The following is a 17,505-nucleotide window of genomic DNA, read 5'->3' on the forward strand; positions in this document are numbered from 1 at the left end:
GACGTAAACACGCCAGCATCGGTTGTCAAGCACTAGGGGGACAAACACACACACATACATATATATATATATATACATATATACGATGGAATATATCAATGGAATTTGTATCTTTGTGGTACCAGTGCCGGTGGCACACAAGAAAACCATCCGAACGTGGCCATAGCCAGTAGCGCATCGACTGGCCTCCGTGCTGTGGGCACATAACAAACACCATCCGATCATGGCCGTTCGCCAGCCTCATCTGGCACCTGTGTCGGTGGCACATAAAAAACACCATCCGAGCGTGGCCGTTCACCAGCCTCGTCTGGCACCTGTGTCGGTGGCACATAAAATCACCCACTACACTCTCGGAGTGGTTGGTGTAGAAACACTGCCAGATCTGACTGGCGTGGTGCAGCCTTCGGGCTCCCCAGACCCCAGTTGAACCGTCCAACCCATGCTAGCATGGAAAGCGGACGTTAAATGATGATGATGATGATGATGACAACAGGCTTCTTTCAGTTTCCGTCTACCAAATCCACTCACAAGGCATTGGTCGGCCCGGGGCTATAATAGAAGACACTTGCCCAAGATGCCACGCAGTGGGACTGAACCCGGAACCATGTGGTTGGTTAGCAATCTACTTACCACACAGCCACTCCTGCGCCTATATATATATATATATATATATATATATATATATATATATATATATATATATATATATATATATATATATATATATTATATATATATATATATATATATATATATCGCCTATATATATATATATATAATATATATATATATATATATTATTACAACAAAGACATGGTATGAAGTGGTCAGAAAGGATCTTCAGACACTGGGCCTCACTGAGGAAACGACAAAGGACCAGGAGATATGGGGATTTGTTGTACTTAGATGCATCAAGTTAAATCGCTGACTTCCACACACACAGATTTGTCCTTTCAGGTGCTGGTGCCATGTAAAAAACACCTGTGCCAGTGCATGTACCCATGCCAGTGGCATGTAAAAAGCACCCAGCACACTCTGTTAAGTGGTTGGCATTAGGAACGGTATCCCATAAATAAAGTGGTTTTTTCAATTGCATGAATGAAAAGTCAGAGGGGAGCAGATTAAACTACCTGCATCAACTTGCTATAAAAGCAGGCAAAAGAAAAAAGGCCCAATAAACCTAATAAACGAAAAGAGGGCTTGATAATTTTTAAAGAATTCGTTAACAAAAAATTTTATAAAGTAAAAAAAAAACCTACAAATTATTTATTTTTAAAATTTTTATCTCCAAGTTTTATGCTTTTCAAAGTAAAAAGGACCCCAAAGCTTAGGGACACCAAAGCTTAGGGACACCAAGATTGAGGGCCTTTGGGGCATGGCTTATATTGGCTCATACATAAATCCGACGTGGTCGCGTTGCATCTCGTCAGTTACATTTAGGATACACATGTTCGTGAACTGCCATGTCACTCACAGTATAGAATTCAATTAGTCGGCAGCGCAGTTGAATACAAAACTGGGATATTCATCGTCGAAACCAACGCCGATCCATTTACTTTTTGGCTGCCAATGGGAACTGCTTATTATTTGAACAGTATATAACTTCCACTTATATTTGACTTTTTTATATTTGCTTCTTTTCCTTCAATCAAAACAATGAAACGATATCTATTTTTTTAATTTTTAAAATTATTACTAAAGAGAAAATAAGGCAAAAAAATAAGACAGCTCCGTCAAAAACGTACCCCAGTTTCTACTAAGCACAAAGATAAAATATAAGCCGACAATCTTTTTATATCATCCGAAACGAGAAATATTGATTTCTTCTTGATTGGGCACAAGGCCAAGCCTTTTTTATTTTCTTTTTTCTTTAATAGGATGAATAGACTCAGTTGAATCAAATCAGTATCCTTACAGGTACCTAATTACTCCGATATACCCGACAGGTAACGTTGATTCAACTGGGATTTTTATTTGCAGAAACAGGTGGCTTTGGAAATGAAATACTGAGAAGCATTCTTCAAGGCATTTGCCGAACACACCCTTCCGTAAAAGAAATATGTTTCTTTATTTTAAACTTGTTTTATTTACCTCATACGAAATTAATGAAATCAGCCTAGTAAGGTGATGCCGAAATAAATACAGTAAAACTAATCCAATTCAATGTTTTTACTGTCTCAATCATTTTCTATCGATCATAAACCAATGAATGATTTGTAAAGAACCTATCAGATTTGTCCAGCATATAAGGGATCCCCGGTAATTGACACAAGCAGCACTCCCTCTTACGTCGCTTCCTCCTACTCCCGCTGTCACCCTCTCTCTACTAAATACATTCCCTCCAACCACTCCTCTACCGTCTCTCTAACTCCTTCGTCGCTATTCTTTACTCTCACTACTCCCCCTCTTTTTTTTTTCCTCCCCATAGGCGGCCGTTGTTTAGTGTAACGAGGAGGTTTCTGTTGGTAGTCTGTAGTAGTAATAATACCAATACTAGTAGAAAGGAACACACTAAACAATATATTATGGTACTACAATAGCGGCCGTTCACCCTAAGGAACTAAGGAAAAATTTTTAAAAAAATAATAAAGGCCACAAACTCAAAGAAAGTATATATTAAAAGACAATGAGTACTCGACATGAAAAAGAACGTCAGCGAGCAGCGCAGGAGAAATACCAGGCTGTTCTATCGCAACTATTGAAGGATGAAGACAACAAATACTGTGTTGATTGTGATGCCAAAGGTAGTGTATAGGATATATAAATGTATATATATATATATATATATGGTGTATGGGTTATATATACGTATATAGATGTCCGTATCATGTCAATCAGTTGCTTGCGTGTGTGTGAATATGTGTAAGTGATCGACAACACTCGTGAGATGGATGGGTTTCTTTTCTTCTACATTTTTTAAAAGTATACTTGCAATACACTCAGACATGTTACAGCCCTCTGAATGCATACACACACACACACACACTCTCACACACATACACAAATGATGATTGTCACCTGCACTCCTGAGATTTCTCCATTCTGTAATATAAATGTGTGTGTATATATATATATATATACACACACACACATGTATATATATCACTCTTGGTATGTCACTTTGTCTCTCCATTTAGTCTTCTAGTTCTCTTCCTATTGCACATGATTCACCAAAGAAATCGGGAACCTCCCCTTTACTTATTCTCGTTTCATGCTTTCTTACAGATCTGACTCATTTCATTCAATTTTTCTCCCTCCCCCCCTCTCTCTCTCTCTCTCGAAATATGAATGTTTTAATCCATTCCGCCCCATATTTATCTATACATCTATCAATCCATATTTTTTGACTGAGCATTTATACACCTGTTTGCACCTCTCATTCACACATCAAGGTTGCTACTTAAATACATACTTGTTTATGTATCATATTCTCTCTCTGTTTTATACATATACACACACTAATGCTTCTACCATTCTCTCTATACATGCTTTCTATGAATGATGTATGTGTACATTTACCTACCTACCTCATCCTATGCTTCTTCGATCTATTCTATACTGTCATTTCTCTCTTCACACATACATATACACACATCTAAATATCTAAACCATAAATATCTGGGCATTTTAGCCGGATAAGGTAGGTACCGAGTGAACCAATTAACTGTATTAATAAACCGTTCACTTCGTGCTCTCTCAAGGCCGAGAAAACCAGAAAGAAAATCTAAGCTGTTAAACTCTATATGTAAATCGAATGATATTGTTTATCATGGGAACCCTCTTTCAATAGTGATTTATCAGCACTTTTTTTCTCTTACGATGAAACTGTCAGATGTAATCTGTATTAATCTAGACGTGTGTCAAAGAGGGAAGAGTTGTAATAGACTCAGGCCAGACGTTAAATGTAGATCCCATTTCAAACTACTCATTGCTTTAGTAATTAGTGCTAAATACATTTCTTTACAGGTTACGAGTATGTGTATGTAGTGTACTTAATAGAAAAGAATACAAGAATTAGAATGATTTCTTAAAAACAAAAAAGACTCAAGGTTCCCTTTTGCCTGTAGCAGGGGAAGTAGGTCCCTTCAAAATTGAAAACCCATGCCAAACTGACCCACTTGCCTCTTCCCTGCCTCTATACGGTAAAAAAATATTCCGACCGTCTTTTGTTTAGTCTTACAGTTTCTTGAACTACATTGACTAGTGTGTCTTCCCTCCTTTTTTAAGGGTTTTGATAGGAGAAAGAGTTTGGCTTTTATTTGTAGCACGTCGAGCGAAGCTTCCTTGTGTGACTGTTACATGAAGTACTTTCTAGTGTCGGTAGCAGGTCCCTGTAATTGGGAGGAGGCTGTTTAATAGATCCATTCAAAAATTCGTTAGAACCAAGAACTGGTTGTCGTATAAGCTAATAATATTTTTCTTTTTTCGACTATAGGCAAAAGGCCCGAAATTTGGGGTGTTGGAGGTGGGGAACTAGTCGATTACATGATCCTAGTGTTCAGTCGGTACATATTTTATCGACCCTGAAAGGACGAAAAGCAACGACTACAATGATAAAATATTTCAATTTGCAATACAGAATATTCTTTTCGAGTGAAAGAAACCCCATCGTGTTGTCTAGTTTCCTACGTTACTGACGATCCCCCCCCCCGGCAAGCAAAAACGACCGACATGGGCGTAATCTGAACGATAATCTCGTGCAGCTTTCTTCCACTGCCTCCAGTCGACGACGTCGGACCCTTTATGAATGTCTCTACCAGTGACTTCCTGGAAATAACTGCTAAATTCCTCTCAAACCTCACTCCCAGACCCCACCCAGTATCTTACAAAGGACACCGGATAAGGTACTACTGAGTGCACAACGTCTAAAAAAATATGATGAGATGGTCATGGATGGAATGCTGTTGATCATTCGTGTACTAAAACTAAACTGATAATCTCTAGCCATTATTGTATGGATGGTCATGGATGCATTTCATTGTAACTCATAATGGTTTAGAGGCCAAGCATGAACGCCACAGACAGTAAATTTCCATCTTGATTTGTAGATCGGAGGCGTTCATGCCTTAAAAGTAAGAAATGGTGATTTCGTCTCGATTGTTGCGCGCGCGCGTTTTTGTGCGGTTTAATGTCATTCTGCCACGTCTATCCTTTGGAAATAAATTGTAGATGGTGTTATATAAATGTGTGTATAGGAAAACAAGTGAGAACTAACGAGAAAGGACGTGTGTATGGATATCAATGGGAATATGTGTGTTTAAAAATATGTAGTTGTGTGTGCATGTGTATTATTTTTTTAATCTTTAATCAGATGACCGATTATGTCAAACAAATCCAGTCTCAGTTACTTCGTTGGAATTTAACGATTTCTATTAACATCAAGAGAAACAAAAACCACCAAAAAAAAAAAACTCTTGACATTCGCAGTTCATTGAAGTTTCTGCCTTCCCAGGCGGTGGAAACTGAGAGAGAGAGAGAGATCTGTCAATTACCTCACCCTCGTCGTCATCAGAACTACACTTATGCTTCATTTAGAAGAATCGTACATGTACCCGAAAAAGATGTTTATTTATTGCATAGGAAACAGCTAATGAAATTGGGAGATGCCCACCCACCCCATTGGTTGTTTATGTATATATATATATATATATTATATATATATATATATATATATATATATATATATATATATTGTATTTTTGTTAGAGTAAAGGAAAAGCGTTAATGCTCATGTATGTATACACATACATGACACATGCACATATCACATACACGTTATGTTTCGACGCACACGTATTTGAAACTGGCCTTCACTTTATTTGCCCCCTTATTTTAGTTCACACTTAGGCGCGCGTGTACACACACACACCCCTGTAGTTTGGTTTCATATAAGTGGCATGCATATACTGATAACTTCCTCCCTCTGCTCTTTGATCTCGCCCCAATACAGCTGATCTAATTAATTAATCCTAAAGTAACGTCACATACTAATTAGCTGAGGTTATTATATTAGCTTAGCACCACCAGCTGTACAACTAACTACATGTGTTCGATCTGAGTCATTATCTAACCCATTCCGTCACTCTCTCTCTTCTCTTTCTCTCTAATCACAGAAAATGACAACTTTAAAACAGTTTACGATTTCGTTTGGGTCAGCCCTCTCAAACTATAAAAATCCTACTGGGACCTTCTTTTCTTACGATTGTCTAAATATCCCCCCGTTCCCTCCTGGCATAACTGTTGAAATCATCACCTCTCTTATTAAGTCAGTGGTCCTCAAAATGACAAACATTAGTTCCCCACCTCCAAAATGTTTATGAAATTCTTGCCACCAATTCTCATGGCCAGACGTTTTTGCAGAATATTTGAAATGATTGACACTGCTTGTATGACAGGGATTGTTATTTTACAACTATCATGCGATGTTAAGACAAGGAGACACAAACATACACTTGCACACACACACACACGATGGGCTACTTTCAGTTTCTGCATGTGAAATCCACTCGTGAGGCTATGCTCGGCCCAGGACCATAGTAGAAGACACTTGCTCAAGGTACACCATGCAGTGGAACTGAACCTGCAACCATGTAGTTGGGAAGCAAACTTCTTATCACACAGCCATGATGGGATGAGTCATGGCTAAAATGTCTTTGATCATAAGTCTATTCATTCAGAACTGTATTTGAACTGAACAACTTCCAGGTCATGAATACAAGTCAATGACTCAAAAGATATGGTCACTTAATCTGCTAGAGATGGAAACCAAATCTCCTTCAAACTGCACTCTATCGTCTTAAAAAGTGAAAGATGCATTAAATGGTTCCAGTTTAGTATGTTGCCTATCTGGCCATTTACACTTTTAGTGTGCAGTCTAACCCTAAACTCTAACCTAGATCAGGTCATTTCACAGCATAGACTCCAGATACTGCTGAAGTGGCACGCATTAAATAATGTTATCATTGATATCCTCAAAAAGACAGGATGGTCACAGTTGAAATACATTTGAAAATACATGTATTCTCCTCAGTCTACTAAAGCAACAAGTTTGATTATATATATATATATATATACTGGCAGTATTGCCCGGCGTTGCTCGGGTTTGTTTCAACCCTTTAGAATTGGAATTTTTGAAAAGTAAAAATTTTGCATTATGTAGCTTGTTATTCTCTTTAAGTGAACATTTTTCTGGTTGAAATACACCGAAAAATGGCGACACAGCAGTAAAAAAAATCATAAAAAATAGGGATTTTCATAGAAAAAAAAATTTTGGTGTTAACATGGTCCGATTTGAATTTTTTCTTCTACGGAAGGAAGAGCAAGCCTTCTATCATACTCTCAATTTTGGTCAACTTGCGCCACAGTGTTAGTTGAAGGCTATCAAACCTGCCATACACAGACAACTTCAGCTTTATATATATATATGTATATATATATATATATATACACTAGCATTATGACCCGTCGTTGCCGGGTCATAGTGCTAGTGCATGTATATATGTGTACATACTACATGTACATCTACACATAAAATACAAAATACAAAGTTATATCTTGATAACAATACTAGTGATAACAATACTCAAAATATATAACAGACTGGAATTGTAGGCCCGTCTCTTGCAATTTCGATCAATTGTATCTTGTCCTCCCTCTTGTATAGAAGTGTGGCTACAATCCAGCCTACCTCTACTTCTGGGGTGACATTTTAAATTTTTATCCGGGACGTCCTACATCCCAGATATAAAGGTAAAAATAAAATATTTCCACTTTGCAAATTTCGAGTCGAGTAGTCCCTTGCACGCTCCGTTGACTCGAACCTTGCTTCTATTGTTGCGAATTTACCGCCTCTGGTTAGATATCTTTCATAGTCGCACCAAGACACTTTTCGATGGTGCTTTCTTCCAGGTGTTCAAATCTTTTTTTTCTCTACATTGTATACTTTATAGACAATAGTCTTTTCTTTAATTTAATTTTTTATTTCGTTTGGTGGTGTTATCCTAGATTAACCGTCTTTGTCGGTGATCAATCCGAAATAGGTTTGTATTTCTTCCATTTTAATTTTAATGAGTTCGCACCCGCCAACGGCTGCAGCAAAATTCATTTTTGGACTTTCTTCTATCGAAGACATTTTAACAAAAATGCTTCCGTATAAACGGTGAAAATATTGTCAATTTCCCCAAACAGGGACACAATTCAATTTTTAAACAATAACCAAAGCTCCTCCCAAAGGGGGAGAGTTACAGTTTACAATTATTTAACAAATGTAACACGACAACGTTTCCCTTACGAGGAACCAACAAACGTGATAACAATAGTTAAACAGTAATAATAATAACAACAAACCTTACGGTGAATCAAAAAGCGGTACGCAGTTGAAGCTATAGTCCTTTATGTATAAGAAATAAACCAACAGCAGTACTCAGTAGAAGCGGCTGTTCGAGAAAACAGACATTACATACAGCCAAACTTCATATAGATACTTAATACTAGCTAATTAGCAGATAATCTATTGTAAAAGCCGTGGTAAACAGTATGTGCACAGCTCCATCTGGACTATTCCATTTCTGCACACTAATTTTATTTTTAATTTATTCCCATTCATGTGAAACCACTTATTCAAGTTCAAGTCATTGATGCAATTTTATACCAATTGCTATTTTTACTTTTGTTATGTTATGATTTAATTTAGTTTGATTTTAATTATTACTTACTACATATAATTGAATTGTTATTATTATCTCTAATTTTTATTGTTAAAGTGAAAGTATCTGACATAAGAGAAATGTTTTTGTTTCACTTTTAACACGTAATACTGAAATAGTGGAGAAGATATGATATTGCTATCGGCTCTCCGTAGGCAAGAAGTTGAACATTTTTTTTTTGCCCACGAAACTACATGGACCTTAAGTAAGGCATGTGTAAAATTTGAATGAAATTGGTTGTGTAGTTCTCAAGTTTTAGGGAAACACACAGACACACATTCTCAGTTTTATATATATAGACTAGCTGAAGGTGACCCGCTCTACGCGCGGGTAAGAGTGTGGTTGTTACTTTCTGTTGCTTCCTTTCAGTTAATACACACACAAATGCTATCTGTGTCACATTCATACGCCACACATGCCTTTCTCGCTTGTTTTCCATGCTCAATGTGCCCTTGTAAACACAACTCATCTCTGTAAGACCCTAGGTCGGTCACGCATACATGTTTGTCCCTTACAACGCGCTAGCATGCCACACTTTTGTTCCTGCATGACCGAGCCATATAATAGCTCAAGCACTGGCTGGCAGCCTCAGCCTTACTGCATTAATCACTGGCATATTCAATACTGTACACTGTATTTCAGCCTAGCAAGCCCTATTGCACTCATGCACCTCTGTTCTGCACGTGTACTCCCTTGTTTTGCAACACGTCTGCGTCAGCTCAATTCTTCTCCCGACTCAAAGCACGTCGGATGTTCACATGCGCTGCGCTCATGTTTAGGCATAATTTCCTCCTGTTAGACCCCTTTTGGTCACGTAATTAACAGAGAAAATTATCTGTCTCGCACCCAAGTTGCACCCAAAAAGTGTAAAGAAGCAACCAGTTCCCTTTACGTAACTATCAAAAAGTATTAAAAAGTTTAATATACATAAATACAGATATATACATTATATATACATATTTATATATAGAACACACACACACACACACATATATATAAACGCTCATTGGTGTGTTCTGTTTGTATTTGGTCGATATTCAGGTCTACTGGGGCCACATTTTATAAGATTAGGAATTTTGTCGTAGAGGTCATGCCTTTAATTTGAGGAAAAAAATAGTTGTCATGCAAACTTGCCAGCACTTTTAACATAGGTGTGCATATTTTCAGCTGAACCGACCGACCACATAATGCACACATTATATATTATTATATGTGTGTGTGTGTGTGCACGCATTATATATACAAATTATATATATATATATATGTATAAATTAAATTAGAGATAAAACCACTAATAGGCAAATGAAACAGTAAAAAACCAAAAACAAAAACATAAAAATAAAATTATAATATAATAGACAATAGAATGCGATGGCGACAGCGAAGACAGATATCAAAGAACACAGTCTGACGAACTTTACATTAAATAACGGGAGTGGAATTGTCAAAGTTATATATGAAGGGGAGTGAGAGGGGAATGTAGGAAATAGCGTGAGTGAGGAAGATGGCCCCTAGCAAGCACACCTTTTAAGATAGGGATTTCTAAGGTAGCCCACGGGCATTGTCACCTCATTCTACATGTCCCTGTAAATTTTGGAGCGAATCGGACGGGACGTAGTGGCATTGAAAGTGATCCAAGCGGTAAAAACGCATTTCAGTTTTATATATAGAGATATGTATGTGAGTATGTAGTACAACACATGATATATTCAGTGTTTTAATATTTCAGTGGATGAAAGTGTAGGCAAAATGCTAAGCGGTATTTTATCTATCTTTACTTTCTGAGTACAAATTCTGCCAAAGTCGACTTTGCCTTTCGTCCTTTCAGGGTTAATAAAATAAGTACCAGTTGCGTACTGGAGTTAATGTAATCAACTGACTCCCTACCCTGAAATTGCTAGCCTTGTGCCAACATTTGAAATCATTATTTAAGTACATGTTGTCTTTGTTTAGCTTCCATGATCAGCCCTGATCAAGTAGACCTGTGATCAAAGGTGTAGCAGCTTTAACTTAGCCCTTGTGTATCTTTTCACCCTTAAGACAGTAGGATGTAGCTAAAGGGTATTTGGTTGTTATTTCTAATAGGACTCTCTTTGTACTCTTTTACTTGTTTCAGTCATTTGACTGTGGCCATGCTGGAGCACCGCCTTTAGTCGAGCAAATCGACCCCAGGACTTATCCTTTGGAAGCCTAGTACTTACTCTATCAGTCCCTTTTGCCGAACTGCTAAGTTACGGGGACGTAAACACACCACCATCGGTTGTCAAGTGATGTTGGAGGACAAACACAGACACGCAAACATATACACACACATAGATATATATATACATATATATGACGAGCTTCTTTCAGTTTCCATCTACCAAATCCACTCACAAGGCTTTGGTTGGCCTGAGGCTATAGTAGAAGACACTTGCCCAAGGTGCCACGCAGTGGAACTGAACCCGGAACCATGTGGTTGGTAAGCAAGCTACTTACCACACAGCCACTCCTGCGCCTACTCTAATAATTTTTTTTTTTCAATATTTTACATATTTCGGCAACTGGACTGCAGTCATGCAGGGATACCACCTTGAAAAGTCCAATCAAGCAAACCACCCTAGTACTTGTTTTTTTAAAGCCTGTTACTTATTTTATTGATCTTTTTTGCCAAACTCCTAAGTTATGGGGATGTAAACAAACCAACACCGATTATCACATGGTGGTAGATAAACACATACACATATACAACAGGCTTCTTTCAGTTTCCATCGACCAAATCCACTTATAAGGTTTTGGTTTTGAACTGAGATTACATGGTAAGGAAGCAAGCTTTTCAATCGCATGGCCACGTCTGCACTTAAATAACGAACAGCCTTAATCAATTCTCAACCCTGTATTGAGGTTTCATCAGAAGTGTCTGCATCACTTGACCAGTTCCTTGTTTACTGTGCTTAAATGATAGTGAGTTAGATAGCTTAAATCTACTAAGATTATCTAAGCAGTTAGTAGGCAAAAATTCACTCCAGTTGTGATTAAAATCTAAAAACTAAGGTTCTCCAAACAGTTAATAAAAACTTCTGGAGGTATCTAAAATCTTAACAATCAAGCGAGTTAACTCCAATAATATGATAACTCACTATATTACATCGATAGGACCCTGTCATATTTGGATTTAGTATGCATAAAACTCCTCTAACATATTGTTGTTATTCATAGTCAGTGTAATCTACTTCAATACATACACGTGCACACTAATCACTCTTTATTCTTGCCAAATGAAGAGAATTGCTTAGCTGAAGAAGCCTGATAAGACTGAAACATGCCCATTGTGTTCACCAGTTCAAAGACCAGATCTACTTCATTGTATTGTTCAAAGATGTTGATCACCTGATCTTACTAAAGTTACCTCCCTTCTTTTCAGATTTTTATTACCCTCTAATGGGAGTTTTTCTTTTATAATTGTTTGGCTAATCTCAGTTGAAGTAAGTTTTTCATCATCCTATATTACACATGGAGACCCTACCATTTTAATGTTTAATATTGCAGAAGTCTTTCTTGTATTTTTTTCTGTCATTTATTCAACTCGTTATAGTAAATGACAACACTGTTACTTTTATGGTATTTTATTGAGAGCTTTTAGTTAATTTTCTGTTGGAAAAAAATCCATTTAACTTCATGACATCGAGGCCCAGAATTGACCTGCAAATAATGGGGTTTGCATGTTAACTCCATAAATGAATCTACAACATCAACATAGAGCCAATCAGATTGTGATGGCTCCTTAGCAGTTTCCTCTCCTTTCTTGAATTCTGTCAAAATTATTGGTGGTTATGGTCTGTTGAAATACAATTTATCATCATCATCATCATCCGTTTTCCATGCTAGCATGGGTTGGATGGTTCAATCGCGGTCTGGGAAGCCAGACGGCTGCACCAGGCTCCAGTCTGATCTGGCAGTGTTTCTACAGCTGGATGCCCTTTCTAATGCCAACCACTCCGTGAGTGTAGTGGGTGCTTTTTACGTGCCACCGGCACAGGGATCACAACTACAATTTCCATTGATTTTTGATGTTGATGTACTTGACTCAATAGGTCTCCTCAAGCACAGGGTTGAAACGGTGTTTCTTTACTTGCCAAAAAAACAGTCATTTGCAAACCTGTTATTATCGTGGAATTCACAGGTGTGTGGTAGAGGTTAGCATTATTGTAAGGCTGACTGCCTGTAAAAATGTAAATTTGACATTTGTTGATTACTGATTATTCTCCTGGTCAGCTGTAACCTAGTTGGCACATGTTACAAATACAACCAATTCACAAACACATCTCCTGTGCATGGTATATGTCATGTTTATAGAACAAATTACTCTTAGACACCATCTGCATGAAAAACAGTAGTTAGCATTGACATATTTAATACTGGGTGGTGTGAAGGGGTCATCAAACTTGCTAACTAAAGTTAGGGAAAATAAAAAGCAATAATATCAATCATTAAGTTACTGTTGTGATACTTAATGTACAAAGCATCAAAAAGCTAAGTTTAGCTTTCAATAACTTGTTCAACTGCTTCATTACACACATTGCCCAACATGATTTGGATAAGATTTCAGTTTGGGAGCAGTTTGTTGATAGGTGTGTGTGTGTGTGTGTGTATATATATATATATATATATATCATCATCATCGTTTAACGTCCGCTTTCCATGCTAGAATGGGTTGGACGGTTTGACTGAGGGTTGGCAAACCAGATGGCTGCACTAGGCTCCAGTCTTGATCTGGCAGAGTTTCTACAGCTGGATGCCCTTCCTAACGCCAACCACTCTGAGAGTGTAGTGGGTGCTTTTACATGCCACCGGCATGGGGCCAGTCAGGCGGTACTGGCAAACACCTCGCTCAAATCTTTTTACACGTGCCACCGGCACAGGTGCCAGTAAGGCAATGCTGGTAATGATCCCGCTCAAATGGTGCCTCTTACATACCACCGGCACAGAAGCCAGTTAGCCGCTCTTGCGATGATCATGCTCGGATGGTGCTTTTAGCACCCTACTAGCACGGGACACAAGTGCCAGTAAGGCAAAGCTGGTAACGATCACATTCAAATGATATAGATCGTTAGCTTCTACACGCATTTTTTTCTCTCTGTGTATCTTTCTGTGGAAGAGCGTAGGCTCGAAACGTAAAAGACTTTTTCTATTCCTGAGCACTATACTAATACATTTGTTTGTTTGTACACCACCTGCCTTCATCTTTTGTTTATTTTCGTAAACTTTGCCTTTCTATATATATATATATATATATATATATATATATATACACACACACACACACATATATATATACTTGCATGAATGTGTGTGTCTATTCTGATACCTATTTAGCATTCATTTTCTGTGCTGCAGTGGACAGGCCTTTATGGACTAAATGGTTCTTATTCAAAAGTTGCTGCCATCTTAGTTGAGTTAGGAGATCACGTCTCACTTGCACATTTCATTTTAGCTTGGTTTCTATGACTGGGTGCCCTTTATATCACTAACCCTTTTACAGAGTTTACTGGGTGCATTTTACCATTGTACCAGAACTAGAGATGTTATGTTTTAAAGTGGATTTGGCTGATGGAAACTGAAAGAAGTCCACCATACGTATGTATGTATGTATATGTGTGTGTGTCTGTGTAATAGTCTCTTTTCTTTGACATTGCCTGATAGTTTGTAAGCAAGTGTCTCTGTCATCATACAAGTGGGGCCTTTTGTCTTCAATTGCTCATGAAAACATTTAGCCATGAGATAATATTATCTTACTTTGAAACAGGCGAGGGTTGACAATGGGAAGAGCTTCTGGCTGTAGAAAATCCACTTCAACAAATTCCATCCAAGCCATGCCAACTGGGGAACATAGATGTCAAAACAATGATGATAGTACTCTGTTCCTAGAATGAACAGATTAATCATCATCATCATTGTTTAACGTCTGCTTTCCATGCTGTCATGGGTTGGATGGTTTGACTGAGGACTGGCGAGCCAGATGGCTGCACCAGGCTCCAATCTGATCTGGCAGAGTTTCTACAGCTAGATGCCCTTCCTAACACCAACAACTCCGAGAGTGTAGTGGGTGCTTTTACATGCCACTGGCATGAGGGCCATGCTCAAATGATGTTTTTTACGTTCCACTGGCACAAGTGCCAGTAAGGTGATACTGATAAACAATCATGCTCCAATGGTGCTTTTTACATGCTACTGGCATGGGAGCAGTCAGCAGCCCTGGCAACGATCATGCTTGGATGGTGCTCTTATTGCTCCACTAGCATGGATACCAATCATGCGGTGCTGTCATCGAATTTGATTTCGATTTCACTTGCCTCAACAGGTCTTCGCAAGCAGAGTTTAGTGTCCAATGAAGGAAAGGTACATATAAGTGGGCTGGTTACACTTCTGGTATAGGCCTTTGGTTATGGTCTCACTTGGCTTGCCGGGCCTTCTCAAGCACAGCATATTTCCAAAGGTCTCGGTCACTAGTCATTGCCTCAGTGAGGTCAAATGTTCGAAGGTTGTGCTTCACCACCTCATCCCAGGTCTTCCTGGGTCTACCTCTTCCACAGGTTCCCTCAACTGCTAGGGTGCGACACTTTTTCACACAGCTATCCTCATCTATTCTCGCCACTTGACCATATCAGCACAGTCATCTCTCTTGCACACCACATCTGATGCTTCTTAGGTCCAACTTTTCTTTCAAGGCAATTACACTCTGTCAAGTATGCACACTGACATTGCACATCCAGCAGAGCATACTAGCTTTGTTCCTTGCAAGCTTAAACATGTCCTCAGCAGTCACGACCCGTGTTTCACTGCCATGTAGCATGGCTGTTCATACACATGTGTCATACAGTCTACCTTTTACTCTCAACGAGAGGCCCTTTGTCACCAGCAGGGGTAAGAGCTCTCTGAACTTTGCAGCTAGACACCACTCCTGACTGACTGGTTGTAACTTATGCAGTGTCTGATGGACATTAGGGGTGCAACCAGCAACAGAAAATTACACTTATGTTTGGCACATGTAGAAATCATTTTTATTTCAGTGCAAGATGTCATCAACATATATTTGTTTACAATGCCAACATGCACATAGGCTATAGGTGCAGGTATGGCTGTGAAGTTACAAAGTTCACTTCACCATCATGCGATTCCAGGTTCAATCCCTTGTATTGACCAATGTCTTGTGAGTGAAATTGGTTGACGGGAAATGGTAGGAAGCAGTTGTGTGTGTGTGTGTAATCGTTATCATTTAGCATTCACTTTTCCATGCTTACATGGGTCGAATGGAGTTTATTGAGGCAGGTTTTCTATGGTCAGATGCCCTTCCTGTTGCAGACTATCACCTGTTTTCAAGTAAGGTAATAGCTTTCCATGGAAGACTGGAAATGAACACCATGATGATAATTTACTATCATCACATGCATCCACAAACACACACACACATATACATACACACATACACACACTATATATATGTATGTATATATAGGTTCTTCACAGGCAAAGAATGTAGGTATAAGATTTTCTGGGCAGGGAACACTGACAGAGCCAGGAGCGTGGGTATACTTCTTGTGGAAAAATGGGTTGATAAGCTAATCAAGGTAGTCAGTCTGTGATAGAATCCATAAGATTAGATTAGTGCTGCAACATGGGTTAGCAACCATTATCTCAGCCTATGCCCCTCAGCCAGGGCTACCTGATGAACAGAAAGACTGATTTTATGACACCCTCTTGCAGACTACCTCGTCGACAAATGACAGGGACCTGCTCTTTGTGGCTTGGCAACTTCAATGGGCATGTTGGACAACATGCAGGGGGCTTCCATGGCGTACATGGAGGTTATGGTTTTGGTTCTCATAGTGAGAAGGGAACCAGGTTGCTGGAGTTCTGTGATGCAAATGATCTTATGGTTAGTAATACTAACTTCAGGAAACCTATCAGTCACCTATTCACTTACCGATCTGGTGGACACACTAGTCAAATTGACTACATCCTTACCAGGAAACAGGTAAGATGGCTATTTATAAATGCCAGAACCTTCCCAGGTGAAGAATGCACCCCACAACAAGATTAGTAGTTAGCAACTTCAGGATCAGGGCTAAGTGGATGCCCAGAAGACAGCTAGCATGGAGAAGAAGGGTCGGAAAGCTTAAGGATCCTGTGAATGGACAGAGATTTAGAGACATATTACTCAAAGCTTTTGATGAAATAGAGGAGGATATAGCATCACATGATGTGGAAGATAATTGGAGGTTTCTACGGGACAACCTGTTGAGGGCTACTGACCAGATCTGTGGATGGTGCAAAGTCCCCTCTTGACCCAAGGTAACATGGTGGTGGAACAATGTAGTTGACAGGGCCGTTAGGGAAAAGAAACAGGCATGGAAGGACTGGAAGAATGGTGGTAGCAGGGAATTGAGTCAGACTGCAAGAAGAGAAGCTAGGAGACAAGTTTATTTAGCCAGAGGAGAAGCAGATAAGAAAAAAATTGCCAATGTTCTGTGTTACGAGGACCAAAGACTTGGTGTTTCGCGTTGCATGACAGTGTGTGAGAGAGAATCGTGATGTCATAGAGAAATGTGTCCACATGGATGATGGCTCACTTGCATTTAATGATGCTGCAAGAAGAGAGACTTGGAGATGCCACTATGAAAAGTTGCTAAATGAAGAGAATGAATGGGAGAAAGAGAGTCTGCCGAAAGTTGGCCCAACAGAGGGACCAGCTATCTGAATTGACAGTACCTTGGTAGATAAAGCAATTAAGAGTATGAAGACAGGGAAAGCCCCCGGCCCA

The 17,505-nt window shown here is 38.9% G+C and overlaps 1 protein-coding gene across 4 annotated transcripts in view; it reads left to right on the forward strand.

The window, feature by feature from the left end:
* The first annotated feature begins 2,383 nt into the window (after window positions 1-2,383).
* Window positions 2,384-17,505, forward strand: part of LOC115215549 (stromal membrane-associated protein 1) — a 150,283-nt gene continuing 135,161 nt past the window's right edge. For 2 of the 4 annotated variants that reach the window (XM_029784737.2, XM_029784738.2), the window contains exon 1: window positions 2,384-2,744. In XM_029784737.2, coding sequence (XP_029640597.1) covers window positions 2,627-2,744 — 118 coding nt within the window. In that variant the 5' untranslated portion in view covers window positions 2,384-2,626. The remainder of the gene's footprint in view (window positions 2,745-17,505) is intronic. The other 2 variants (XM_029784741.2, XM_029784740.2) reach the window with 2 other exon arrangements.

This window comes from Octopus sinensis, linkage group LG9 (genome assembly GCF_006345805.1).
Source record: "Octopus sinensis linkage group LG9, ASM634580v1, whole genome shotgun sequence".
Lineage (NCBI taxonomy): Eukaryota > Metazoa > Mollusca > Cephalopoda > Octopoda > Octopodidae > Octopus > Octopus sinensis.